This window comes from Conger conger, chromosome 4 (assembly GCF_963514075.1).
Source record: "Conger conger chromosome 4, fConCon1.1, whole genome shotgun sequence".
In the NCBI taxonomy this organism is placed as follows: Eukaryota; Metazoa; Chordata; class Actinopteri; order Anguilliformes; family Congridae; genus Conger; species Conger conger.
In genome coordinates this window covers 75,877,871-75,905,390 of record NC_083763.1, presented here as the reverse complement: position 1 = coordinate 75,905,390, position 27,520 = coordinate 75,877,871, and the positions used below count along the sequence as shown (strand labels likewise).

The 27,520-nt window shown below is 47.1% G+C and overlaps 1 protein-coding gene across 1 annotated transcript; it reads right to left on the bottom strand.

Annotated features, from left to right (window-relative positions):
- Positions 1 to 3,250: 3,250 nt before the first annotated feature.
- itprid1 (ITPR interacting domain containing 1) lies at positions 3,251 to 26,760 on the bottom strand. The gene is made up of 18 exons (XM_061239076.1): positions 26,640 to 26,760; positions 23,501 to 23,733; positions 22,287 to 22,335; positions 21,837 to 21,868; positions 20,093 to 20,146; positions 15,983 to 16,034; positions 14,546 to 14,620; positions 13,590 to 13,792; positions 12,785 to 13,236; positions 11,504 to 11,564; positions 9,656 to 9,768; positions 7,090 to 9,127; positions 6,296 to 6,738; positions 5,668 to 5,795; positions 5,161 to 5,272; positions 4,061 to 4,378; positions 3,843 to 3,904; positions 3,251 to 3,354 (listed from the first exon to the last, which is right to left on the bottom strand). Exons 2-17 carry the CDS (start codon positions 23,607 to 23,609, stop codon positions 3,857 to 3,859), a joined length of 4,287 nt encoding a protein of 1,428 aa, XP_061095060.1. The 5' UTR covers positions 23,610 to 23,733; positions 26,640 to 26,760; the 3' UTR covers positions 3,251 to 3,354; positions 3,843 to 3,856.
- Positions 26,761 to 27,520: the final 760 nt, after the last annotated feature.

Here is a 27,520-nt window from a genome sequence, read left to right as displayed (position 1 = left end):
CTTTGCGAAATTGTCTGCCTCTAGTTTACTACGCAACTCTTGAGCATTATTACTGGTTTGATTCACGTTACGATCCAAGCCTGTTTTACCGACCATAGTTATTGATTTCTGTTTTGTTGACCAGCGTTTGTTTTTGACCACGTCCTCGCCTGCCGTTTTGTACTTTTGCTTCGCTGATTGTTTCATGGTTTCGACTTCCGCTTCGCCCACGACTACGCCTCTGCCTGCCGTCCGCTTGTTCATCTGCCCCGCTGACAGCTCTCCTGCTACCGGACCTCCCTGCACGTCTACCGACTACGAGTTTGCCTCTTCCCTCGGCACCATGCTTTTTGTTTGTTTACTATTTGTTTGGCTGGATCTTCGTGTATGGACTTTGCTTGTTTTGACTACGCCCCTGGGATTCGTCCCGAATAAAGCCCTAACGGGACTTTATTTAACCATTGCTTCGGAGTCGTGCATTTTGGGTCCAACCCCCACGCACCCGTCTGAAGATGGGCTGAATGGCCTGTTCTCCTCCTTATGTGTTCTTGTGTTGTGTTCTAGATGGGCTGAATGGCCTGTTCTCATCATGGTGAGACTGTTTATTTTGAGCTCTCTTTATGTATTCAAATAATTACCAGTGAAAACCGGAATGACCACATCGCCCCGTATCCTGCTTCCTCCCGGGGGCATCAAAGAATTCCAAAATGTCTGCCCGGCATGACCTACCCTTTTGATAGATTCAAGTATTTTAAATATGATACAAGTTAGACTGACAGGCCTGTAGTTTCCTAGAACAGTGCAGTCCCCTTTCTTACATATTGGTATATTACCTTGTTTCCAGTCATCCGGTATTTCTCCAGTTTCTAAAACTGTCGAGAAATACTTGCCAGTGGTTAAATAATTCCCTCACGTAACTCTTTGAGTACATTGGGAATATGCCTGCTGCCTTATTTGTCTTTCGTTTATGTCATTTATCAAATATTTATTCAGGACATTGTTAATATTGAATATGCCGTCTGGCCTACTAGTAACCTCCTCCCAGGTAAAACTCTGCACAAAGTAGCCATTTAAGGCCTCAGCAATATCTTTATTTTTATTCAGCACTTCTGTCATGGTTTTCACTGTCTACTCCTGGAAATTCCAGTATTTTCCTCTCTAGACCTCAAGAGGGCATGCCAGCCGCGTTCAGCAGGAGAAATTACCTCCCGGATGTGGAATGCGGATGTAATCATGGCCGATTGCAGTGCTGCATGGAGAGCTCTTCCTGGCACTGCACTGAGCTTTGGTGTTTCAGTTTGATACATGCACTAAGCCGGTATAGAGGGAGACAGACAGACAGACAGACAGAGAGTTGTTGGAGGACTGAATTGCTTTTAGTCTTGAAAAGCATTCACTTTAGAAATTAGATAGAAGTATAGGGACCAATATTGTTTCCTTTGGGTTGGTTGGTTCCAGTTGGACCTTCCCTATTTTTGTTGCTTAGGTGCGCTTCTGTTTAGAGGAGCGAGAGGCAGAGTTTGGCGCTAAGGTTTAGCCCTTTCTAGACTGCCTGTCAGAAGTCTTGTTTTGTTTTTCCTGACAGTTAGAGTTCAGGTCAGATTTTCGGTTGGCGTATCGCCGGGGAGTTTGATTCCCCTTTTCAGTTATTTTCTCACACAAAACTCGCCCACTTCTTCGGGGATTTCGTGCTAGTTTGCACTTTTTCACGGTTTTGTTTCAGTGGGCAGTTCGCCAGGGAGTCTCTCTCCCGTTTTCTGTTTTATATTCCTCTCCTAGTGGCTCCACATTTGTGAGGGGTCCTCGCCTATTTTAGTGGTTATCCAACTTATCGTTGGTAACTTTGTGATCCCTTCCCGGTCGCTCTTGGTCTCCCGCCCCTGCTCCCTCACAAGTTCTGCTTAATGCACTTAACCTCCTCCTTAACTTTCCTCTTCCTGCTATAGTATTGAAAGAAGCATTTGGAATTGCATTTTCCATCATCTGCGATTTGCCTTTCAAATCACAGGGGTTGGTGGTTCTAATCCTGGTGTAGCCACAATAAGATCCGCACAGCCGTTGGGCCCTTGAGCAAGGCCCTTAACCCGGCATTGCTCCAGGGGAGGATTGTCTCCTGCTTGGTCTAATCAACTGTACGTCGCTCTGGATAAGAGCGTCTGCCAAAATGCCAATAATGTAATGTAATGTAAATTGCCTTTTGGCTAACCTTAGTTCTTTTTTAACCCTAGCACACATATTACAATATTCAGCTTTATTATTTTCAGTGCTGTCCTTTTTATATACGCTGCTCAAAAAACAATAAGGGAAGACTTAATCATCACAGTGTGACACCAAGTCAGTTAAACTTCAGGGATATCAATCTGTCCATTTAGGAAGCAAGTGATTGTGAATCAATTTCACCTGCTTTGGTGCAAATGTAAGTGACAACAGGCCAACACCCAAAAAGGTAATGGTTTTGCATGTGGTGGCCACAAACAATTGTTCTCTCCTTATCCTTCCTGACTCATTTTTCTCTAGTTATGGGTTCTGCTAGTGTCCTTGTCACTACTGGAAGCATGAGGTGGTACCTGCAGCCCAATCAGGTTGCACAGGTAGTCCAGCTCCTCCAGGATGGCACATCTATATGTGCGGTTGCAAGAAGGTTTGCTGTGTCTCCCAGCACCGTCTCAAGAGCATGGAGGAGATACCAGGAGACCGGCCGTTACACAAGAAGAGCTGGACAGGGCCGTAGAAGGGCATCAACCCAGCAGCAGGACCGGTATCTGCTCCTTTGTGCGAGAAGGAACAGAAGGAGCACTGCCAGAGCCCTACAAAATGACCTGCAGCAGGCTACTGGCGTGCATGTTTCTGACCAAACTGTCAGAAACAGATTCCATGAGGGTAACATGAGGGCCCGATGTCCTCTAGGGAATGTTCCGGTTTGTGTCATTCTGTTTTATAGTACATCACTGATATGAAATTTCCTTGAATGTTTTTAAATATGTTCAAACTCACACTGCTTCAATGCAAAAATATCAAAGCAAAGATATCGGACATGATGGTTATAAGTTTAAGCAAGAACTGCAAATAAAACTCTTCGATCAGAAGTTACTAAAATGTGATTCTACATCCGATAAACTGAAATGGGACTAGACATTAAGAAATAATGTGTAATTCCAGAGAATTTAGTGAAAAAGAAAACCATAACACCTCATTGAAATAAGCATCTGTAGACTGGGCAGTGTAATGGATATATAATTCTTTATTTACACTAGTGTTCACAGACTCAAAACTCGAACAGTGCAAAATATATATCATAAATATAATACATTCCAAAAAACAGTTTAAATAGAGCAGAAGAAACAATCTTCCTTGACAAACCACCTCTTCGTTGCCCTGGAACAAACAGAAAAAAAACAAAAAAAACATTCAATTTCATATTGCACCTTTTATAAGCGACATTCCTGCAGGGGGAATCATATTTAAAGATCTTTGAAATGCCTTTTTTCCGATTTACTTCCCATCAGACCCGGGTAATAACCGCTTTGGATTCTAATACTCCTCTGTGCTCCACTGATCTTGCGTCATCGGGCCAACCGAGAGAAGCAGACGGCTAATGCGCCAGACAGGCTCAGCAAAGCGATGAAAGTACTTTAAACCAAAGCTATTACGCATTTGACCCGGGTCTGTTTCAGGTGTTCCCATGCATCGCACCGAACGGAAACTCCCAATGAAAGGAGAATGAGACGATCTCCAGACGTCATCTCACACTGCTAACGGGCTACTTGTCTCAGCTCCGCGGAGCCGAAGAGACGCACCGTACACGCATTTTCTCCCCGAGTGTTGAAACGTCAAACTCGCCACAATCGCACAATCGCTCTCACCTGGATCGGTCCCGTCACTCCACGCCGTCACTGTTGACCGAGTGCCGTAAGGAATCCTTCAGCTGAAAGACAAACCATGCGCCATTTTTAACACAAATCTCACAGGGTTTTTTGGTGTTCTGTTGTGTTTTCTTCTTATGTTTTTTTTAATGTTTTTATTTATTTTTTAAAACAAGTGCTTCACGTCACGTTTTGGGTGTGGCCCGAGTGTAACTCACACTCTGAAAGAAACCCAGAAACGCCAGCAAGTCCTGTTTGTCTGGCGGAGTCTGCTGGGCGCCGTCGTGCTCCAGGGTGACAGTGCCCCCTGGTGGTGGGGAGGTGCACTGCGTCTCCGGCAGAGCTGCAGTAGCGGATGGGCTGCTCACTAGCAGGTCCGGGAGCAGGCAGCACTGAGTGCCCACACTGGGCCTGGGGGAGACGGGGCCCCAGGGCGGGGCCCGGTGGCTGTGGACGGGGCCCCAGTGGAGGGGCTCAGAGGGGATCCTCAGCTGCAAACAGAGCTCAGACTGTTCATCCAGGAGCCTTTGCATCTTCTGCAAGAACCAAAAAAACAAAAAACCAAGAGTCTAAAAACAGCAACAAAAAAAAAAACAACCCCTTTAAAAGAAACACCATTATTACATCAATGGCATTTGCCAGTTGCTCTTATCCAGAGCGACGTACAGTTGATTCGACTAAGCAGGAGACAATCCTCCCCTGGAGCAACGCAGGGTTAGGGGCCTTGCTCAAGGGCTGGGCAGATTTTATTGTGGCTACACCAGGATTAGAACCACCAACCTTGCGTGTCCCAGTCATCTACCTTAACCACTACGCTACAGGCCGCCCCTTACAACCCCCATGAACAAATAAAAGATGGAGGGTGAGAGAAAGTTAGGGGAGAAATTAAATTAAATTTTTCATTCAGTTTTATTTTGTACAACGCTTTTCACAGCAGACAGCAGACAAATGGGTCAGTCTGGTCTGTAGGTCCCCAGGGTGGTAAGTGTGGTCTGTAGGTCCCCAGGGTGGTAAGTGTGGTCTGTAGGTCCCCAGGGTGGTAAATGTGGTCTGTAGGTCCTCAGGGTGGTAAGTGTGGTCTGTAGGTCCTCAGGGTGGTAAGTGTGGTCTGTAGGTCCCCAGGGTGGTAAGTGTGGTCTGTAGGTCCCCAGGGTCGTAAGTGTGGTCTGTTGGTCCCCAGGGTGGTAAATGTGGTCTGTAAGTGGTTAGGTTTAGCACGCACCGTTGTGATCCCCGTGTCGCAGTGGTTGGGGTTAGGGTTAGGGTCAGGTTTAGGGTCAGGGTTAGGGTCAGGTTTAGGGTTAGGGTTAGTACGCACTGTTGTGATCCCTGTGTCGCAGTGATTGGCCAATTCGGCGAGCTGAGTCTCCAGGAGCTCCGCCTCCTTCCTCACTGCCGCGCGTAGCTGCCGGACGGACGCCACGTCCTCCCTGCAGAAAGATCCGGAATGAGCGCATCCAGCAGAGGAATCAGAGGACCGTGGGGTCGTGTGGGGCTGTGTGGGGCTATGGGGCTGTGTGGGGCTGTGTAGGGCTGTGTGGGGTGTGTGGTTCTGTGTGGGGTGGGTGGGTCTGTATGGGGTGGGTGGGCCTGTGTGGGGTGTGTGGGGTCGTGTGTGGGGTGTGTGGGGTGTGTGGGGTGTGTGGGGTGTGTGGGGTGTGTATGGGGACACGGGGTTGAGACGGGCCCTGTACCTGTCCAGGTCGGAGAGGTGGCTGTACACCTGAGGTGTGTATGGGGCTGTGTGGGGTGTATGGGGTGTGTGGGGTCGTGTGGGGCTGTGTGGGGTGTGTATGGGGACACGGGGTTGAGACGGGCCCTGTACCTGTCCAGGTCGGAGAGGTGGCTGTACACCTGAGACTCCTCCCCCTGCAGCTGACGCCCCGTCTCCTCCAGGACGCAGCGGAACCTGCGCACGCATCGCATCATCCCCTCCAGCTCGTCCAATGAGAACTGCCGAGGGGCGGGGCATGGCAGGGCGAAGAACAGGATCCGATAAGTGGAGTATGAGTGTGTGTGTGTGTGAGTGTGTGTGTGTGTGTATGTGTGTGTGTGAGTGTGTGTGTGTGTGTATATGTGTGTGTGTGTGTGTGTGTGAGAGTGTGTGTATATGAGTGTGTGAGAGTGTTGGTGTGTGTGTGTATGGTAGTGCATGTGTGTGTATGCGAGTGTGTGTGTAAGCATATACGTGCTTGTGTGTATGCTAGTGCATGTGTGCTTGTGTGTGTGCCTGTGTGTGTCAGCGTGCGTATGAGTGAGAGTGTTGGTGTTTGTGTGTGGGTGTGTGTGTGAGTGTGTATATGTGTGTCTATGTGTACGTGTGTATGTGTATGTGTGTAGTGAGTGTGTATGTGTGTGTCTATGTGTGCATGTGTATGTGTGTGTGTAGTGAGTGTGTATGTGTGTGTGTGTTTGCGCGTGTGTGTGTTTGAATGTGTGTATTACACACTCACAGTAAACGGAGAGGAGCAGGACGCAGTTTTGTGCAGGAGCTGCAGGGCGGCGCTGTTGAGCTCTCCTGCAGGACGGTGGGAGTACCAGGAGCAGCTGGGGCAGCGGTGCTCGCAGGCGCAGCAGCAGTGTGCCCCGGCTTCCCAGCGCCCCACCTCTTCCTCCCCCTCCCCCTCCCCCTCGTCCTCTTCCTCTCTCGCCAGGCCCGTGTCCAGCGATGCCGACCTCTTCTGTGACCGGCCCTGGCTCAGCTTCCGGCCCCGCCCGCGCGATCCCGCCGCTGCCAGGGCATCCGCCATCTCCCGCCGCAGGTCCAGCGGAGGGGCGGGGCATCGCCGCCGCGTCGTCTGGGAGACGGAGGGCAGGGACGAGGGCATCTGCACCGACACCGACTTAGAGGAGCCGAAACTGGCCCAATCCGGTCTGAACGACTCCGCACCACCTGCTTAAAATTAATAATAATATTTGTATTATTATTGTTATTGTTATTGTTATTGTTATTGTTATTATTATTATTATTATTACAGTAAGGAAAGTCATCTAATCACATGTGTCTATGTGTCTTGCTACAACAGAAGTTAAGAAGAAGAAGAATAATAAGTTCAGAAGAAGAAGTTAAGAATAATAAGATGTTAAAATAAGAAGCTGAGAGGAAGTTTAGAAGAAGAAGGACTACTCCTGCAGCCCAAAGTGCTTCACAGAATATGATCATAAAATCAGGATATGATCACCCACGGGAAGTGTAAAGTAGATACTCTTTATAAAAAAGTTGATATAGGAAGAGAGAGCTGGTTACCCTCTGCTTCACCTTCTTCTGACCAGCCCCGCCCCCTCTCAGATTCTGCTCTGGGCGCCACACTGCCCCCTTGTGTCCGGAGGCTGCCTCTGCACCTGGAACAGAGCAAGGCCACTGGCTCTCCCGGACCGGGAGATTCATCCGCTCCACTTCCTGTTTCCATTTCTCCGAAACTGGTCCTTGCAGCCCTAGGGTCCTCACTCTCATCGAACGTCTGGCCGGGTACAAACCCAGTTCCCGTTTGCGCCAAAGGATTTAGGGAAATCCCCTCCTCCCCAGTGGTCCTGTCACACTCCAGACCTGCTGCCTGTGGTGAGTATGCTGCCCCCTGGTGGTCATAGGAGGAGGAGCAGGGGAGGCCCGTTCTGTAGGGGACGTCGGAGTTTTCCTTTAGTGAGTCCCTACTGTCCATTACGTGGGGGAATTCCAAGTTTTCCATCAGAGGGATCCCAGACTTTGTTATGTAGAGGATATTTCCCATGTTTTCCTGGCTGTCTGCATTGTCGAGGAGGTCTGAGTTTTCATTCACACCAATATGATTATTTGCACTGTAGGGGATATCAGCATATTCTTCTACAGGGATCAGGCTGGAGGGGTAGTATGGGATATCAGCACATTTGTTTACAGTGGACTGGCTATCCACTTTATACGGGATGTCAGCGGTGTCTTTTACATCAATCAGGTTGTTGGTGTCATAGGAGATATCAGCGCTGTCTTTTACATCGACCAGGCTGTTGGTGTTGTAAGAGATATCAGCGCTGTCTTTTACATCAATCAGGCTGTTGGTGTTATAAGAGATATCAGCGCTGTCTTTTACATCAATCAGGCTGTTGGTGTTATAGGAGATATCAGCGCTGTCTTTTACATCAATCAGGCTGTTGGTGTTATACGAGATATCAGCGCTGTCTTTTACATCAATCAGGCTGTTGGTGTTATAGGAGATATCAGCACATTCTTCTACAGTGATTAGTCTGTAGGTGTAGGGGATGTCAGGATATTGTTTTACATTGACCAGACTGCCAGGGTTGTAGGAGATATCAGCATATTCTTTTACAGTGATTGGGCTGTTCATGTTACAGGGGAAATCAGTGATTATCACACCATTTGCAGTGATCTGGCTTCTCGTGCAAAAGGGGATATAAACATTTTCATTTACAGTGATCTGGCTATCCATGCCATAGGGGATATCAGCGCTGTCTTTTACATCGATTAGGCTGTTATTATTATAGGGGATATCAGCACTTTCTTTTACAGTGCCAGTATCATAGGGGATATCAGTACTTCGTTTAACAGTGATCTGGCTATCCATGCCATAGGGGATATCAGTGCTGTCTTTGACATCAGTTAGGCTGTTGGTATTATAGGGGATATCAGCACTTTCTTTTACAGTGATCTGGCTATCCATGCCATTGGGATTCTCAGCATTTTCTTTGACAGTCATATGGCTCTCCATATTATAGGGGATATCAGCACTTTCTTTTACAGTGATCTGGCTATCCATGCCATTGGGGATATCAGTGCTGTCTTTGACATCAGTTAGGCTGTTGGTATTATAGGGGATATCAGCACTTTCTTTTACAGTGATCTGGCTATCCATGCCATTGGGGATAGCAGTGCTGTCTTTGACATCAGTTAGGCTGTTGGTATTATAGGGGATATCAGCACTTTCTTTTACAGTGCCAGTATCATAGGGGATGTCAGTACTTTCTTTAACAGTGATCTGACTATCCATGTCAGAGGGAATATCAGCATATTCTTTGACAGGCATATGACTCTCCATATTGTAGGGGATATCAGCACTTTCTTTAACAGTGCTGGAGCCATATGGGATATCAGCATAATCTTTGACAGTCATATAGCTCTCCATATAGGAGGGAATATCAGCACTTTCCTTGACAGTCATCTGGCTATCCATGCCAGAGGGGATATCAGCACTTTCCTTGACAGTGTTCTGGCTATCCACGCCATAGGGGATATCAGAACTTTCTTTGACAGTGTTCTGGCTATCAGTGCTGTCTCCTGAAAGGTTATGTAAAGCCTGTTGAGAAAGGATACACGCCATTATTGCACTGGAACACCCAGGATCATACATGAAAAAATATCCCTAAAACATTGACTTAGACCTGGCTACAACTGGTTCAGCACAAACCACACTCAAGTCGTAGACAGTAAATCTGAGGGTCAACACAAAAACCCCATGTTAGCACCCAGGTCAGGACTGAAACATCATCCATGCCTTAATTTGATTCCTGATTAAATTCAAGAGTTCATTCTGCAAGCTCTGCTTCAGTATAACATAGACAGATAAATTATATAATTAGTGGTACATCCAAACATTATCTTGTGCTGACCCTGTTAGAGGTTTAATATTTTGAGGTCAGGTACAGGTGTGTTTAAGGACAGGTGTATGTGTGTGTGTTATACTGTACCTTCATTAGCTCAGGTAAAGGTGTGTGTTATACTGTACCTGCATTAGCTCAGGTAAAGGTGTGTGTGTTATACTGTACCGTGTGTTATACTGTACCTGCGTTAGTTCAGGTAAAGGTGTGTGTGTGTGATACTGTACCTTCATTAGCTCAGGTACAGGTGAGGTCTGTATGGAGAGACTGGGGATGACAGGTTCCTCCAGAAAGCCACTGCTGTCTGACTGGCAGCTGTTTGTCCTCATGAACTTGGCCTCTGCAGGAGAGAAGCACACGTCAGTAGCAAAGTGACTCATTTGAAAGCAAAACAAACATGTTGTCCTTTTCTAGACATGGGGGAGTGTTGTTTTTAACACATCCATTTTGGGAGTGTGCTAGCCAGAAACCAAAATAAAAGTCCTGAATAACATAACAACCATTACAAAATAAAGAAAAGCAGGAATGCATATTCCATTTTTATAGCATATTTCATACAGCTCCAGGTCTTCCACCTGGGATTAAAACCTGCAACCTCAAAAGGGCCAGTAGGGGGAGTTCAGGAGCCAAATGGCCCACAGTATGTGCAGGGTTTTCACTCCAACCCTGACAAAGCACTGGCCGTTGAATGAGGTGTGCTTTGTTAGGGTGGGAGTGAAAACCTACAGGATGGTAGATCTCCAGGAACAGAGTTGGGCAGACCAATATTTCCCTGTGTTACGAAGGTCAGATGTGACTCATTGTCACAATGAGTCAATGTTCATTTAGCTGAGTTCCACTCACACACCTCTAACTGTCAGCGGGGAATTGTGACACCATTAGCTTTCCTCTCGACACTCAATCTGTATCGAGTATCACTGGAAAATTAAACAACCTAAATTGCGTGGCATTTGCATGCGTTCGCTCGGTGCGGACAGATATGAAAGACTCCGCCGCTCCAAAACAAGGTGCGTGGTTCGCCTGCCGGCGGTGTTCAAATGGCCTGGAGGGGGGGGGGGGTGGCTAACATGACGCAGAACGAGAAAGGGGGGCGGGGGCGTATCTGCTGTGGCCAACTCCGGTCATTCACAAGCCATCCATCGCGTCTTCCAATCGACAGACGCGGCCCGGGCGTAGGGCAGAGCTACGTATAGAAGGTGTCCTTATTTTGTACACGTGGAAACAAGAAAGAAAAACGAAACAAACAAAACAAAAAACAAAAAAAAAAAACATTATTAAATTGGTAGAGCAGAGTGCCCAATCAAGAACAGAAAAATATGCCTTTGTCCCAAACGTTATGGAGATGACTGGGCTCACTCAAAAGGGATGGTTTAAAAATCGAGCAGGGCTGAACAACAAGCTGCCCAAGCAGCTGCTTAGCACCCGATGACCACCAGGGGGCACCATAGTTACAATAAAATATGTACTCCCCCAGCACTTTATTAGGAATTGTTTTGACCGATTTTTTTTTACTTCTACTGCTGTAGCCTATCCACTTAGGGCTATGATGCGTTGTGTGTTCAGAGATGCTCTTCTGCATGCCACTGTTGTAATGTGTGGTTATTTCCGTTACTGTCACCTTCCTGTCAGCTTTGACTAGTCTGGCCATTCTCCTCTGACGTGTCTCATTGACAAGGCGTTTCTGTCTGCAGAAACTGGATTTGTATTTTTTTGGTTTTGTTTTTTGCACCATTCTTTGCAAACTCTAGAGCAGAGGTGGGCAAAGAGGGCTGTATCCATTTCTGGATTTCATACCAACTTCTGGCCTGAATTACATAATTAGCCTTTTATGCCATCTGACATTTTAGCTACAGTACATTAGCATGTGCATGAATGACAGTTTTACTGTGATCTGATCTTTGAGTGAACCATCGTTGGTGCATGCAGCCAATTAGCTCATTTAGCCAGGGTAACTGGTGGAAACAAAAACCTTCATACACACCGGCCCTCCGGACTGGAGATGCACACCCCTGCACTATAAGCAGACGTAATATTTGTAATATTGGACAATGATCACAAAATGGCCGCTCTCTCACCTGCAGCCTCTCCGAGCTCCGCCGCGCCCCGCCCAGCACTGCCCTCATCAAAGCTGTGGATCTGTGGAGGTCATTTGTTTTTCTTTTTCAATTGAAGCAAAAGTACATTTTCTCTTTCTACACATCACACCCCCCTACCCTCACACTTTTATAGTGCACTTTGTGTGATAGAATTTATTAGCATAATTTAAAAAATTTTTAAACAGGGCAATACTTCTCTTACTTTTTTACGTACTGGTTTAAATGTTACACGGAAACCAATTGTAAAAACATGACACTATAATTAATGGCTGATAGATTGGTTTTTGATTGACTGATTGATCATTTATTGGTTGATTGATTCACTGATGACTGGGTTGGTTGGTTGCTTGATTGATCAATTGGTTGATTTATTGATTGAATGGCTAATAAATTCGTAGATTGGTTGATCTGCTGATTGTCAAGTTGGTTTATTATTGATTAATATGATAAGTTGATTGACAGATGACCCAGTTGAGCCCACACAGGGTTACAATAGCTCAGGGATGGGAAACTCCAATTAGTCCTGCCACCGGGTACCCTGGCTGATTCGGCCAAATAGTCAGATACACCAACACCGATTCACTCGCAGATTAGACAACATGACACATTACATTATTGGCATTTGGCAGACTCTCTAATCCAGATCGAAATACAGTTGATTAGACTAAGCAGGAGACAATCCTCCCCTGGAGCAATGCAGGCTTAAGGGCCTTGCTCAAGGGCCCAGCGGCTGTGCGGATCTTATAGCAGCTACACCAGGATTAGAACCACTGACCTTGCGTGACCCAGTCATTCATCTTAACCCAGGGGTCGGCAACCCTGGTCCTGGAGAGCCGCAGGGTGTGCTGGTTTTTGTTTTCGCCTTAATACCAGCAACTGATTCATACCCAAGAAACCAGGTGAGGCGAGTTAACTGTGTAATCCACTGCTTTAATCGATCAGTTAAGTGCTGAGTAACGACAAAAGCCAGCACACCCTGCGGCTCTCCAGGACCAGGGTTGCCGACCCCTGCCTTAACCACTACGCTACAGGCCACCCGGACTACTAAAGCACTACAATACTAGCACACAGTAAAATAATAGCGCCGAAGCTGCTGTTCATATCACGGAAAGTAGCTAAAAATGACAGAACACGGAAATGATTTGGCTAGATAAATAATTAAGCGGAGCAAAAGTTGGTCTGAAATCACAGACACAGATTTGACCCCCTCCCTGAAATATCTGTGAGGCTTTGTGAGCAGGGGCTGTGCCAGGTCCATACCTCCTCTATCTCGAAGGATTCGGGGGTCTTCGTGCCCCCTGGGCTTTTCCTCCTGAGGGGAGACCTGGGGGGCACGCAGGGGGGGTCCCGGGGCCTGGGGGGGTCTCCCCCGGGGGGCTCACAGGCGTGGGGGCTCTGCTCCTCCGCCAGGGGGGTCAGGTGGGCGCCTTCGAGCGGGGCGGGGCGGCTGTGTTTCCGCGCGGGGCGTATGTCGTGTGGGTCGGGCTCCTGATTGGCTGACGGGTTGCCGGGCGGAGGCGGCTGGCTCTGGGTGGTGCTGAGGGTTTTTTTGGAGGCCCGGCGGAAGAGCTGGCCCAGCCTCCTCCTCCTGTCGCGGGACGCGTCCGAGAGGTCAGCGCTGGAGCCGGGGGCTGGAGCCGGGGGCGGCCCGGGGACCAGGGCGGAGAACGCAGAGGTGACCTGGTGGAGGACCTCCAACTGCCTGAACCGATCTGAGAGAGAGGGAGAGAGAGAGAGATGGGGGGGGGGGAGAGAGAGAGAGGGGGGGGGGAGAGGGAGAGAGAGAGAGAGGGAGAGAGAGAGAGAGGGGGGAGAGGGAGAGAGAGGGAGAGGGAGAGAGAGGGAGAGGGGGGGGAGAGAGAGAGAGAGCTAAGAGAGATAAGCACTACATAACCATTCATAAGTTTATCTCATGGATGTGCTTATGGAGGAGTTATATAGCTCTTATATAGGAGCCTTTACATAAAGTGTCACCAATGTATGTACTATGTATGCATGCATGAATATGTATGTAGTGTATGTGCACTTCTGCAGATACGGGCATGAAGAGTGTAAAGGCATTTACTGCTGACGTCCGGGTTCTCCAGGTCCATGCGGTTCTTCTGGGCCTCCAGGAACAGCTGTATGTTGATGCCCCGGGCCCGGGACTGGTGGTTGATGAAGCGGGCAGGGATCCTCACCGAGATGTCGGGCTCCTCACTGCCGAATCCCAGCTCCAGGAGCAGCTCCTCTGGGTCATCGTGCCACAGGTTCAGCACATCCATCACACTGCAACACGTTACAGAACATCTATCACACTGCAACACGTTACAGAACATCTATCACACTGCAACACATTACAGAACATCTATCACACTGCAACATGTTACAGCACGTCTATCACACTGCAACACGTTACAGAACATCTATCACACTGCAACACGTTACAGAACATCTATCACACTGCACCACATTACAGAACATCCATCACACTGCAACACGGTACAGAACATCTATCACACTGCAACACATTACAGAAAATCCATCACACTGCAACACGTTACAGAACATCCATCACACTGCAACATGTTACCGAACATCTATCACACTGCAACATGTTACAGCACGTCTATCACACTGCAACACGTTACAGAACATCTATCACACTGCAACACATTACAGAAAATCCATCACACTGCAACACATTACAGAACATCCATCACACTGCAACACATTACAGAACATCTATCACATTGCAACACGTTACAGAACATCCATCACACTGCAACACGTTACAGAGCATGACAGAACATCCATCACACTGCAACAAGTCAGCACATTACAGAACATCTATTACAAAGCAACACATTACAGAACATCTATCACACTGCAACAAGTCACAGAACATCCATCACACTGCAACAAGTCACAGCGCATTACAGAACATCTATCACCAAATCTTCACAAATACAAAGACCTAAAGGATAATGCCTTGCTTCTGGTTCCTTCCTGGGTCAGAGTTCAAAGGGAAAGGGGTCATACCTGAGAGTTGAATGTGCTGAAGAGGCAGATGCCTGGCTGTTCCAGCGGGACAGGGGAGGCCCCACTTGTTTACTCCTGATTGGGGATAAAAAACAGATGTCAAGGGGCATTGACCAATCACATTTTAGGGCAGAACTTGGCTAAATAGTTGCTGTATAATAATTGAACCCTTCAGACACCAAGACCGTTAAGGCACATTATTACTGACCATTGTAAAAAGAAACATAGTTTCACCAATATGTAAGAAGAAAGCTATTTATTTAACAGTTTTAATCAATGATTTCATTCACAATAATCAGAAGTTTGCTTGAGTGTTATCCAGCTTTGAAACACAACCTATTTATGTGTTTGTTTGAGACAATGTAGATGGTGGGGTTAATCTAGTCCGTTTATGTTAAAAGGTCTCACCCCCGAGATATCCACGCCTATAGAAGTTGAGAATCCAGATTTTGCTCATTCAGTTCTGTAAGAAAGTCCTGACTCTCTCACTGGTGTCTGATCAACACTTGGAGGACATGTTTGTTTGACACACTTCTTGCGTGTTATTGCTACTCAGGGTTTCACCAGCTACTGCAGCTGGAGCACAGCGTTTACACAGCCGGGATATGAAATGCCAAATTGTTTTATATATTCTTTGATTAGATAATGGAAGAGGAAACTCTATGACACATTATTTATTTTTTCCTAATCCATTTAAAAATGTGTCAAAACGAGAAACTGGCAGGGGGGGGTGTAAACATACGACGCTTTTCTGACGGCTTGCGCATATTACCTTGTACACACACTCACGTACCACAGAGATACATCCTTTAACTGTATATTTTATACAAACGCTTTGTTTTTCTGGAGGAGCGCGTCAAGGGACACCTCCTCGCCTGCCCCTCTAATCTCATAACTCACATTTGCAAAGTGGATAAGTGTGTGTGTGTGTGCGCGGGGGCTGCAGGCAGGCCGGCGTGTTTTACATTTGCAAGGTAAATACGAGCCTGGGGCGACGGACGCGGCGGTGTGGCTGAACGCCTGACTTTCAGTTTCACACAGACGCAGGTATCACCGTCACCGCCGAGCCGGAATTCACGCCCTTCCGTTTCCCCGTTAAATACGCATTCACCAGACGCCGTAAAGGCTCACCGTACGTGCGTCCGCCTATAATCATCACCGTTTCGTGAACGCACGCATTCACAGTGATCACATTTATTTAATGTTGTTCCGTTTAACCTTTATTTCAGCACATCGCTCTCACTGAGATTTAAAACCTATTTTGCAAGAGAAGAGACGTGGACAAGAAAAGCAGCAGACATAGTTTATAAGCGGCAGATGCAGTTTAAATCTCAGTGAGAGCAATGTGCTAAAATAGAGGTTAATATAATATAATATAATATAATATGTATAATGACTGATGAAAACAGTTATGAACAAACAAGAAAGTGTTCTTACCACAGGGGCTGTCGAAGAGTCTTGAGCTCGGGGGTTTTACCATATAAAGAGGCTGTAGAAGAGAAACAGACAGGATGACCTGGCACTCAAAGCCACGGACGATACTTCCATTTTTATTTATTTTATTTTTTGGCGGGGGTACCCCCCTGATGTACAGCGGAGGTATCGGCTGTCTCTGTTCCTGCTGACGCGACAGGTTAGCGCACACCCCGACTCTCCCCGTCTCCCACAGAGCTGTTGCTCCGGCCGTCCTTCCCAGACTCAGACGGGAGCGAGCCGGGAGCCAGGTCTGCGTTCCGCGTCCAGCCTCTCACCCGCCCCCCCCGTCCCCTGTTTCACAGTTTATCATCTGGCTGAGAGCATCTTTACCCCCTGCTGCCTGTCACACCCCCCCCCCCCCATCCTTCACTCCCCTGAGCACTGGCTCTCATTGGACAGTTCCTGTCCCCCCCCCCGCAACTACAGCATTCCTGTACAGCACACACAATTTCCCTCCACTTACAGCGACCTCTGATCCACAGATAGAGAGACAGATACTGAAGAAAAGAGAAGTAGCAACTGAACCAGAGAGACTACTGGGGGGGAAGGGGGGAGAGGGAGAGAGAGAGGGAATGAGAGAGGGAGGGGGGAGAAGGAGATGGAGAGAGGGAACGAGAGAGAAAGAACATGAGGGGTGGAGGAAGGGAGAGAGAGAGAGGGAGGGTGAGGGAGAGAGGGACATAAAGTGGCTGTGCTCTCTGTACCACTCAGAAAACCAGTCAGTCTCAACAACTGTTTTAGTCTTATATTTAGAAGTAACATCTTAATTCTATTACTTTTTGCTAAGTAATACCAGTGAGGTATTACCAATGAGTTTGATTAATTTCCAAATTTACCAATAAGAAAATGTCACGTTATAAAGTACAGAAAATGTCACTCAAGCATGAAGTAACTTAAAACAAACTAAAAAAGACAAAAGAGGGGAAAATTACATTACAGCTGTTAATAAAGACAGTGCAGATACCTTTGCCCTGAGTTCCACATCCATGGCTCTCCCAACAAACTATGCACATGCACTCAGTGACCACTTCATTAGATAGCAAATATTTAATCAGCCAATCATGTGGCAGCAATTCAATGCATAAAAGCATGCAGACATGGTCCAGATATCCAGTTGTTCTTCAGACCAAACAGCAGAATTAGGTAGAAGTGTGAGCTTAGTGACTTTGACCATGGAATGATTGTTGGTCGCAGACGAGGTGGTTTGAGCATCTCAGAAAGGGCTGATCTCCTGAGATTTTCACACACAGCAGTCTCTAGATTTCACAGAGAATGGTGCAAAAAAACAAAAAAAGAGAATAGGCCAGACTGGTTCAAGTTGTCAAGAAGATGACAGTGACTCAAACCACGTTACAACAGTGGCTTGCAGAAAAAGGCATCTCGTGAACACACACGACTTCAAACCTGGCAGTGGACGGGCTGCAGCAGCAGAAGACCAATAAGTCAAATAAAAAGTCTAATAAATGCCTAATAATGTGATCACTGTGAGTACTCTGTTTGCGTTAGACAAACACACTTCAGACTGTCACAAGTTCATTTATTCTGCCCTGTTTCTGGAGTGTGGACTGAACCCCTCCCGGGTCTGGGGGAGAGCTGAATGTGGTAAACCAAAGCTGCCTGGCCAGCAGCAGGTTAGCGAGTGGCTGTTCACAGTGCAGTTTTTGGCTCTGGCTTCACAAGGGGCGTGTCCATGCTGTGACTAACTGCACTGAGTGCAGTATGCTTAGTTAGTGACTGGCTGTTTACGTGCCTGTATGCTCGCTGTGATTGGCTATCACCAGCCATGCACCGTGCATGTTCCTGGTTCAGTGTCCCCAGGGAAGTCACTGGTTGTTCCTGGTTCAGTATTCCCAGAGAAATGACTGACTGCTTCTGGTTCAATATTCCCAGGGACATGACCAGCAGTTCCTTGTTCAGTATTCCAAGGTAAGTGATTGCCTTTTTCTGGTTCAGGAACTTCAGAGAAGTTACTGGATTACCCTGGTTCAGTATTCCTAAGGAAGTGACTGGCTCTTTCTGGTTCAGTATTCCCAAGGAAGTGACTGGCTCTTCCTGGTTCAGTATTCACAGGGAGGTCACTGGCTCTTCCCAGTTCAATATTCCCAGTGAAGTACCTGGCTGTTCCTGGTACAGTATTTTCAGGGATGTGACTGGCTCTTCCTGGTTCAATATTCCCAGAGTGAAGTCACTGGTTCTTCCTGGTTCAGTATTCCCAGTGAAGTGCCTGGCTGTTCCTGGTTCAGTATTCCCGGTGAAGTACCTGGCTGTTCCTGGTTCAGTATTCCCAGGGAAGTGACTGGCTGATACTGGTTCCCGGCTGTTTTGGGAGCAGAATGAGGTGTGCCAGATGTCCTTGGGCACACAGCCTGAGAAACTCTCCTGTTTACTCTCTCCTGGACACCCTGTTCTCTCTGTCCTTCTCCTCCTCTCTGCTCTTATTCTTTTTAAGGCCAGCAATCTGTTCAGAGGTGTTTTTCTGTGTACATTAGGCTGCATGCACTCACACAAACACATACCCCCCCTCTCTGCCCCCACCCACACACAAACACACACACACACACACACACACACACACATACACATAGACACACACATAATGCTAACACATACACACACACACACACACACTCACTCAAGCAAGGGCTGGAATCCATCACACACCCGCAGCCTTATTTATACGAGAGAGAGACAGAGAGAGGGGGGGTGGGAGAGAGAGAGAGGGAGAGGGAGAGGGAGGGAGAGGTAGAAGGGAGTGAGAGAGAGAAATAGGACAGAGACTGAGGGTGAAAGAGAAAGGGACAGCACCTTGCTACCTGTACCAGATACCTGCACCCTGAGGCCCACATCCACAGCTCCCCCAGACCCTTACGTAGGCATGTGCCTGTTGCCTGTTTCTTGAACCCAATGGTGCCCAGTCCAACCCATCTGTACACCAGCTGATTTCAGTAATTAACACACCTTCAGCCAGAGAGGGGGGGGGGGAGACTAATTAGTAAAAATCAGCGGGTGATTAGATTTGGCTGGAATGAAGCCTACATACTTGTGGCACTCGGCTCCGCGTTACAGGGCCCCGTGTTACAGAGCTCCGTGTTACAGGGCCCCGCGTTACAGGGCCCCGCGTTACAGGGCCCCTCGTTACAGGGCTCCGTGTTACAGGGCTCCGCGTTACAGGGCCCCGCGTTACAGGGCCCCGTGTTACAGGGCCCCGCGTTACAGGGCCCCGCGTTACAGGGCCCCGTGTTACAGGGCTCCGCGTTACAGGGCCCCGTGTTACAGGGCCCCGCGTTACAGGGCTCCATGTTACAGGGCAGGGCTTCAAAACAACACTCTTCACGCCACACGTGACGAGCGAGACGGCGAACGTTCGCGGCCAACTAGGTGTGCAGCAAACAGTCACTGCCGAACGATTTAAAATGAACATTCCATGCAGTTGGTGCCACCGAAACCTTTTAAATACGACTTCGGTCCAACAGTGCCAGCTAGCTGATTCACTGTGATGTATTTGTAAGGTAAGAACAGACATTACATTGATTAAAGTGTATTATAACAGCCAAATAATTGTCAACTTTTGTTCTCTCAGCATTTTCCCCGTCAGCAGCCAGGGGTAGACGTCCCTGGTCCTCGGGTGCCTGAGACAGTCCTGGTTTTTGCGCCATCCAAACCTATAACTGCATAACCGGATTCATTTTAATTACCTATAATTAATCAGATTTAATGGATGCAGGAGACCGTTGGCAGGAGGCGAGTCAGTGTTTCGGCATTCAGAATATTCAGCCTCAGACCTTTAATCATCCGCCAGACTCTGGTGATCAGACTCAGGTGGAACAGAAACCAGAAACGACACTGGCACTCCAGGACCAGGCTTTGACATGTCTTACCCAGCCACGAGTCCTGACTGCTCTCTGTGGTGTTTCTCTCGTTGTTTCATTCTGAATCTTAGCCATGCTTAATCTCACTAAACCCATTTAGCCCATCAGTTAGCACAGGTCAGGGCAGGTTAACACAGGTCCGGGCACACTGTTGAACGCGGACGTGATAACAACATACAGACATTAAAAAGGCGGGGTTTACCTTCTACGCCCAGCACTAAGTCATCTTCTCCGCTGGTCCCTCTCTTCAGGGGTTCTGCAGGGAGGAAGATCCGTCCGGATTACAGTCTGGAGCTCCACGGGCCCCCCCCCCCCCCCACCCCAGGCTACACTCGAGCCCCGCTCTCCGAGCGGAGGAACCCCAGGACCCCGCAGCCTCAGAGCGTCACGCCAGGCGCTCACCTCACGTCAAACCGCCGGACTTCGCACGAACGGAGTAAACGGCGTGATTCTGTGAGGGGAGCCGGCCCCCGGGCGGGAATGAGCGGCGTGATTGTGTGAGGGGAAGCGGCCGCGTTCTCCCGGCACGTCTCCTCGTTCGGCCGGCGCCGCAGGGGCCTGTTTTGCATGGCATTTGAATTCCCCGACCTGGCCCAGAGACCCGCCCCGGCACCGAGGCCGTCGCCAGGGCAACGCGCCAAACCCGCCGCTCTGCTCGGGCGGAACGCACCGCGCGTGAACATCGAGTTCTGGGCTCACGAATGGCATGTATATAGCGCCTTTTATCCAAAGCGACGCCTCTCATTCACCCATTCATACACACACTCACACGCCGACGGCGATTGGCTGCCATGCAAGGCACTGACCAGCTCGTCAGGAGCATTTAGAGGTTAGGTGTCTTGCTCGGGGACACTTCAACACACCCAGGGCGGGGATCGAACCAGCGACCCTCCAACTGCCAGACAACCACTCAAACCGCCTGAGCCAATGTCGCCCCTGTCTCACAGAGTCACTGGCATTTCGATTCGATTCGATAACCAAATTATTCCTGCGCTTTCTCCAAGAAATATGAACAACAAAGCCCTGTACAGTAGTCCATGTAGGCCTAAACTGGATCACTGCGTTAAATCAGCAACACAGTAGGCCATGTTGGCCTAAACTGGATCACTGCGTTAAATCAGCAACACAGTAGGCCATGTAGGCCTAAACTGGATCACTGCGTTAAATCAGCAACACAGTAGGCCATGTAGGCCTAAACTGGATCACTGCGTTAAATCAGCAACACAGTAGGCCATGTAGGCCTAAACTGGATCACTGCGTTAAATCAGCGCCACAGTAGCGTGATGTGATGCGTTTTCCTTCTTCATCGAGCGGTTATGAATAATTCATGAATCACCATCTGTTGCCTTTAATGTGCCTGTTTATGCTTCGTTTCGTGGATGGACACTGTTACCATGCCGTTTCTGATTTTCGAGTATATTATACCTTCCGATAATATTATACCTTCATCTGCACATTGTAAACATAGCTCTGTGGATACATTCTCTTTGCTCCAAAAATCCAACCACACTGCCACTGTATCTGGTCTTTTTCATCACACATTACTATTATCAGTCTTTAGTAAACATCAAGACTTTTAAAGCACACATTATTATTACTATTATTAGATGTTAATAAGCATGAAGATATTTTTACCACACGTTATCATTAACAGAGTTTCTCACTTGTATTCAAATGGTTGCTTAAAGGATGCTTAATGGTTGCTTAATGGTCACTTAAAAGGAATAAAAATGTCAAAGATAATAATGATGATGAAGTTGATCATTATGATGATGATGATGATGATGATGATGATGATGATGATGATGATGATGATGATGATTATAATGACAGGTATGAAGAGGGAATGTTGAAGGAAGGGAGAAGGTCATGTGACTATATAATAATCCTGATAAAACTGATATATTGATTGATAGAGTGAGAGAGGGCAGGGTGACAGATCTTACCTGTAGCATCCAGGTGAGATTCTGACTTTTCCCTGCAAGAAACAACCAATCCCTGTCAAAGGTTAAACGCATTACAAACGATACCAATGATAGGCAGAAGGGGGCGACCACAGATGTGGCCCTCTGTAACCCTGTTGTTCGACCGGTCTGCGAGCAGGTTTTTTTTTCCGACCAATTAGCTTAATTTACTTTTTCTGACAGCTCTAGAAGTGATGCTGGTTCACTCCTGTACTTGATCACAATAAAATGTTTTGGACACACTAGCAGTCTGTGGCTATTGCTGGTGCATACACAAATGTCTGATCAAGATAATTATTTAATTAGCGAAATACTATTAACACAAAAACAACGGGCTGTAAGGGGTTATAGCTGTTAGCTCTTACAAAAAGCACAGTAAAGCTAACACAATTATTTCCCTTAGAATCCAGGAGCCAAAAAAGACATACTTACTGACAGCTGGAAAGAAGCCACTGCTGAACACCGTCCTGTTTATGGTTTCCTGTTGAAGAGGAAAGGGACATGACCATCAGAACTGTGCACCGATAAAGACTCAGAACAACTTATCTCCTGAGCCCTGCCGCAACATGAGTCTCCAAAAGGTTCTACGTTCTCTATCCCCGCCCACCTCCCACATACACACACATGCACTCACACAGAGACACATGGTCACACACACACAAACACACACACGGTCACACACACACAAACACACACACAGACACACACACACACACACACTCATACACACACATTCAGACATACACACACATGGTCACACACACACACACACACACACTCTCATACATACACATACAAAGACACACACAAACAAACATGCACATACAAAGACACACACATGCACACACACATACAGACATACACACACACGCACATACACAGGCACACACACATACAGACACACACATGCACACACACAGACACACACATACAGACATACACACAGACACACAGGCACACACATACAGACATACACACACACGCACACACACAGACACACAGGCACACACACATACAGACATACACACACGCGCGCACACCACAGGCACACACACACACAGACACACAGGCACACACATACAGACACAGGCACACACATACAGACATACACACGCACACACACAGGCACACACACATACAGACACACACACATACAGACACATGCTCCCACACACACACACACACACACAGACACACACACATACAGACACATGCTCCCACACACACACACATACACACACACACACACACACACACACAGACACACACAGACACACACACATACAGACACATGCTCACACACACAGACACATGCTCCCACACACACACACACACACACACACACACACACACATACAGACACATGCTCACACACACACACACACACACACACATACATACAGACACATGCTCCCACACACACACACACACACACACACATACAGACACATGCTCACACACACACACACACACATACAGACACATGCTCCCACACACACACACACACAGACACACACACATACAGACACATGCTCACACACACACACACACACACACACACACACACACACACACACACACACACACACACACACACACACACACACACACACACACACACACACACACACACACACAAGCCTTACCGGCCTTGCCGTTGACTCTCGTGCTGGGCATGGCCTGCATGTCCACCCGACTCCATTTCTCTTTCGAGGATGCCAGTGACGCTCTCTTCTCCGCCACCGTGCCCAGCATCACTGCACCCTCCTCACCCGTCCCCCGCCTGAGGGCCGGGGCAGGGGTCTCCTGTCAGTCACACCGCCCGGCAACCAAACACGACTCCTGTCTTCTTGGCAGCCCGAGACTGCACTCCTCTGCCCTGGGAAAGTCCAAGGGAAGACAGGAAACGCGTCACGTTCTGGAGAGAGGGCGGCTCGCGGCGGCCACAGGCCTGCCGCATCACTTCCTGTCTTCTCCAGGGGTTGTAGAGGGGGCTTCCTGTGTCTGCCCCAGCTATCGCCCGAGAGGAAGCAGATTTTGGGAGCACGCTCGGTCAACTTGCCAGGGCCCTGTCTCACAAAGCAGGATTACTGAGTTAGCCGGATAACTGCGCTGAGTAAAACCCACAAAGCAGGATTACTGAGTTAGCTGGATAACTGCACTGAGTAAATCCCACAGAGCAGGATTACTGAGTTAGCTGGATAACTGCGCTGAGTAAAACCCACAAAGCAGGATTACTGAGTTAGCTGGATAACTGCACTGAGTAAAACCCACAAAGCAGGATTACTGAGTTAGCTGGATAACTGCACTGAGTAAAACCCACAAAGCAGGATTATTGAGTTAGCTGGATAACTGCACTGAGTAAAACCCACAAAGCAGGATTACTGAGTTAGCTGGATAACTGCACTGAGTAAAACCCACAAAGCAGGATTACTGAGTTAGCTGGATAACTGCACTGAGTAAAACCCACAAAGCAGGATTATTGAGTTAGCTGGATAACTGCACTGAGTAAAACCCACAAAGCAGGATTACTGAGTTAGCTGGATAACTGCACTGAGTAAAACCCACAAAGCAGGATTATTGAGTTAGCTGGATAACTGCACTGAGTAAAACCCACAAAGCAGGATTACTGAGTTAGCTGGATAACTGCACTGAGTAAAATCCACAAAACAGGATTACTACAAATTTACTATAAGAATACGATAATGTTCTTGCATGAGGCTTGTTGTCTTTAAAATACGATTAAAGTCCCAGAGGAAAAAAAAAAAAAAAAAAAAACATTTTACCTACTTAATAAAAATAATAAAATAGAAATAAATCAAATTTTTTTAATTTTTTTTTTTATTCAACTTTCCAGCCTTCTCTCAGCGTATTATTGCATGAACATGTAAGTTAACAACTTACTGCAAGCAACTTCACATAAAGTTTAAACGCCTTGTTTAACAGCTATAATAATTCAGTGATATCTTCATTCTACCAATGCCATAGACTTAACAGACATCAAAAACCCGTCGGCAATTTTTTAATTAAACGTATTGTTCGCCAGAATAAGTTGAACCGCTGTCGCAGCCTGAATGTTCTAAACAGTTTTGTGCGTTACATAACGGATGGCCGTTCGTTCCTGCCCGTCTATGGAAGCCGGTGCGACGCAGGACTTAAAACAGACATTCAGTCCCGCGGAGATCGCTACAGACCGCACCAGGTCTGAGTGCCAGCCGCGGCTCCATTAGTGGACAATGTTATTATAAATCATCTGCTGGGATATATTTTTTTATCTTTGTCTCTCAGCTCTAAGCCACACTCTCGTTAACATTTGAGTCAGCAAGCTTAAAAGGAAATTGCCACTGAAGAACAGATTCACCAGTGCCAGAGAGACCCTACAACAAAACATCACAAGGCAACCCCCACAAAACGCAAAGAGAGAGAGAGAGAGAGAGAGAGAGAGAGAGAGAGAGAGAGAGAGAGAGACAAGTGATGATCAAAATACAATCATAAGATTTTCAGGCACCCCTGTTAGGAGAGACAACTAACAACACAACACAACTTTGGAGACAAAGTGAAGTGAAGGTTCCGCCTCCCTGGCCCATCGACCTGTCACAAGGCCCCATCAATCCCCTACAGTAACACAAAGTTTGGTACATCGTGCACAAGTGAGTCATGCGAAAAACAACACCCACAGCCACCAGCCCCCTGAGGGAGGGAGAGAGAGAGAGAGAGAGAGAGAGAGAGAGAGAGAGAGAGAGAGAGAGAGAGAGAGAGAGAGAGAGAGAGAGAGAGAGAGAGAGAGAGAGAGAGAGAGAGAGAGAGAGAGAGAGAGAGAGAGAGAGAGAGAGAGAGAGACTTTTACCTTCCCTTCGTTCACATTATTTTACATAATCCTTAACCATCAACCCATGCCTATGTCAAACAATTATAACAGCAAAACACCAAATCAACAAGTATATAACCAAATCATTTCACACACACAGAGAGATACAGAACAAACCCAATGGCTCGATCGAGGCCTACAGCTTATAGCAACAGGAAATGAATGAATGAATCGTCATTAATCGACATCACCAGACTACTAGTGCACAAACAATACTCTCACCATTGCCGTCACCATGACCACACTCAAGTCCCCGCTACAACACGTTGCTACTGGCAACATACGGCATTACCGCAGATTGTCAGGATAAACCACAGGTCAGTGTTGCGCATGGCATTGTGGGATATTGGTCATGAAGCAGGTACGGCGCTGTTTTTGTTTGTTTGTTTATACATAGTCTACAGTTCCACACTGTTCTCTGTTTTACTTGCCATTGTGCGGGCATGGTTTTCTTGTTAGTTATCTGCAGGCTAATATAAACCTTTTGCCATTTTGTGCACCAAAACCCATATGTTTACATCAATGCCTTTGCCCTGTATTTTTATCTATATATATGCAAACAATTCCCTCGCATTAAGTTTACTGCTACAGTTCTCTGCAGATTGCTTGTCCGTTATTGGGGAGGGGAACGCAGTACACTGAGAAACACTGGCCTACTCATTGAGACTGTAGAGGCCACACACAGGCTAAACTAAAGAGAAAAGCAGCAATGTCAAGCTAATTGTGCTAATAATGCATTTTGTATTGTAATAATTATAGAAGTATACTATTCTATTCAAAGTCAAACAGTAGGCTACTTACAAGAGGCACGTCCCGTAAGATCTGCAGTCAGGGAAATTGTTACACCTTCGAGAGAGCTCTTTTTTTTTTTTTTTTTTGGACAAGAAAAAAAGCTAGTGAGACCCAGAAACGCTCACCTGAGTCCAGGTAGATGGCTGGTCACCTCGTACAACCACAAACCCCAAATCGCTCGCGTTTTAATATCCCGATAAACTGCCGATGCATCCCAACCTGTGTGCGTTCTCGCCCAGGTTCCATTCCATACTTTATGTTCCTCCTCTTTTCATATCGCCTTTTATACGGGCCTATGTCAGGAACAATGCTGCCTAATTTGGTTTCACGTATACGGACAGCAAATTATGCAAATATGTACTGTAAGACTGACTTCCTAGAAGTCAGCCGCTTGCACGGAACATGATAACATTCCATATTCAACACGGCAATAAAACGGGAATTGAATACCTACCTTGAGCAGAAAGGTGATACGCGTTGCATAACATATCTGTTTTGTGCACAGGAAGTGAGCTCAGCTCAAGATAACCCATTCACAACTCATTCAGGTGCCTAATCCATATGCCAATCTTTACTTTGATCTTAATAAGAACTATACATTCAGTCAATCGCTTCTATTGGGTAAATACAGAGTGGTAACTGAATGTGCCACACGCGCACCACATTCTATAATTAATTTCTTTTCATTTGTTTTCTTGGTTTTAATTTTGTGGTTTATGTCAGGTCCCATAGCGGCTATAGTGTTCATGTGCGCTCAATGATGTGCAGTGAAACTATATTATGTAACCATTAGATGTCACTGAAGGGCCGAGCTGAAACACTTGCTTCGCTTAAGAAATTACGTTTCATAACAGTGACTAAATGGTTTAATTTCCCTGAATAGAATAAAAACGAAAGAGGTTTGCAGAGCATACGCCCGGTTTTCTCGGCGTATTCTCTGGAAATGCAAGGCTCAACATTTCCCTGACATTGCTAAAATAAACATGAGGAATGCGGTTTAAAAACG

Coding starts and splice junctions, on each gene's coding strand:
- itprid1 (XM_061239076.1), bottom strand. CDS start 23,609: ATGCTGGGCACGGTGGCGGAGAAGAGAGCGTCACTGGCATCCTCGAAA. Junction 13,793..14,545: donor TCAGCACATTCAACTCTCAG/GTATGACCCCTT, acceptor AACGTGTTGCAG/TGTGATGGATGTGCTGAACC. Junction 3,905..4,060: donor TTCTGGGTTTCTTTCAGAGT/GTGAGTTACACT, acceptor TTTGTCTTTCAG/CTGAAGGATTCCTTACGGCA.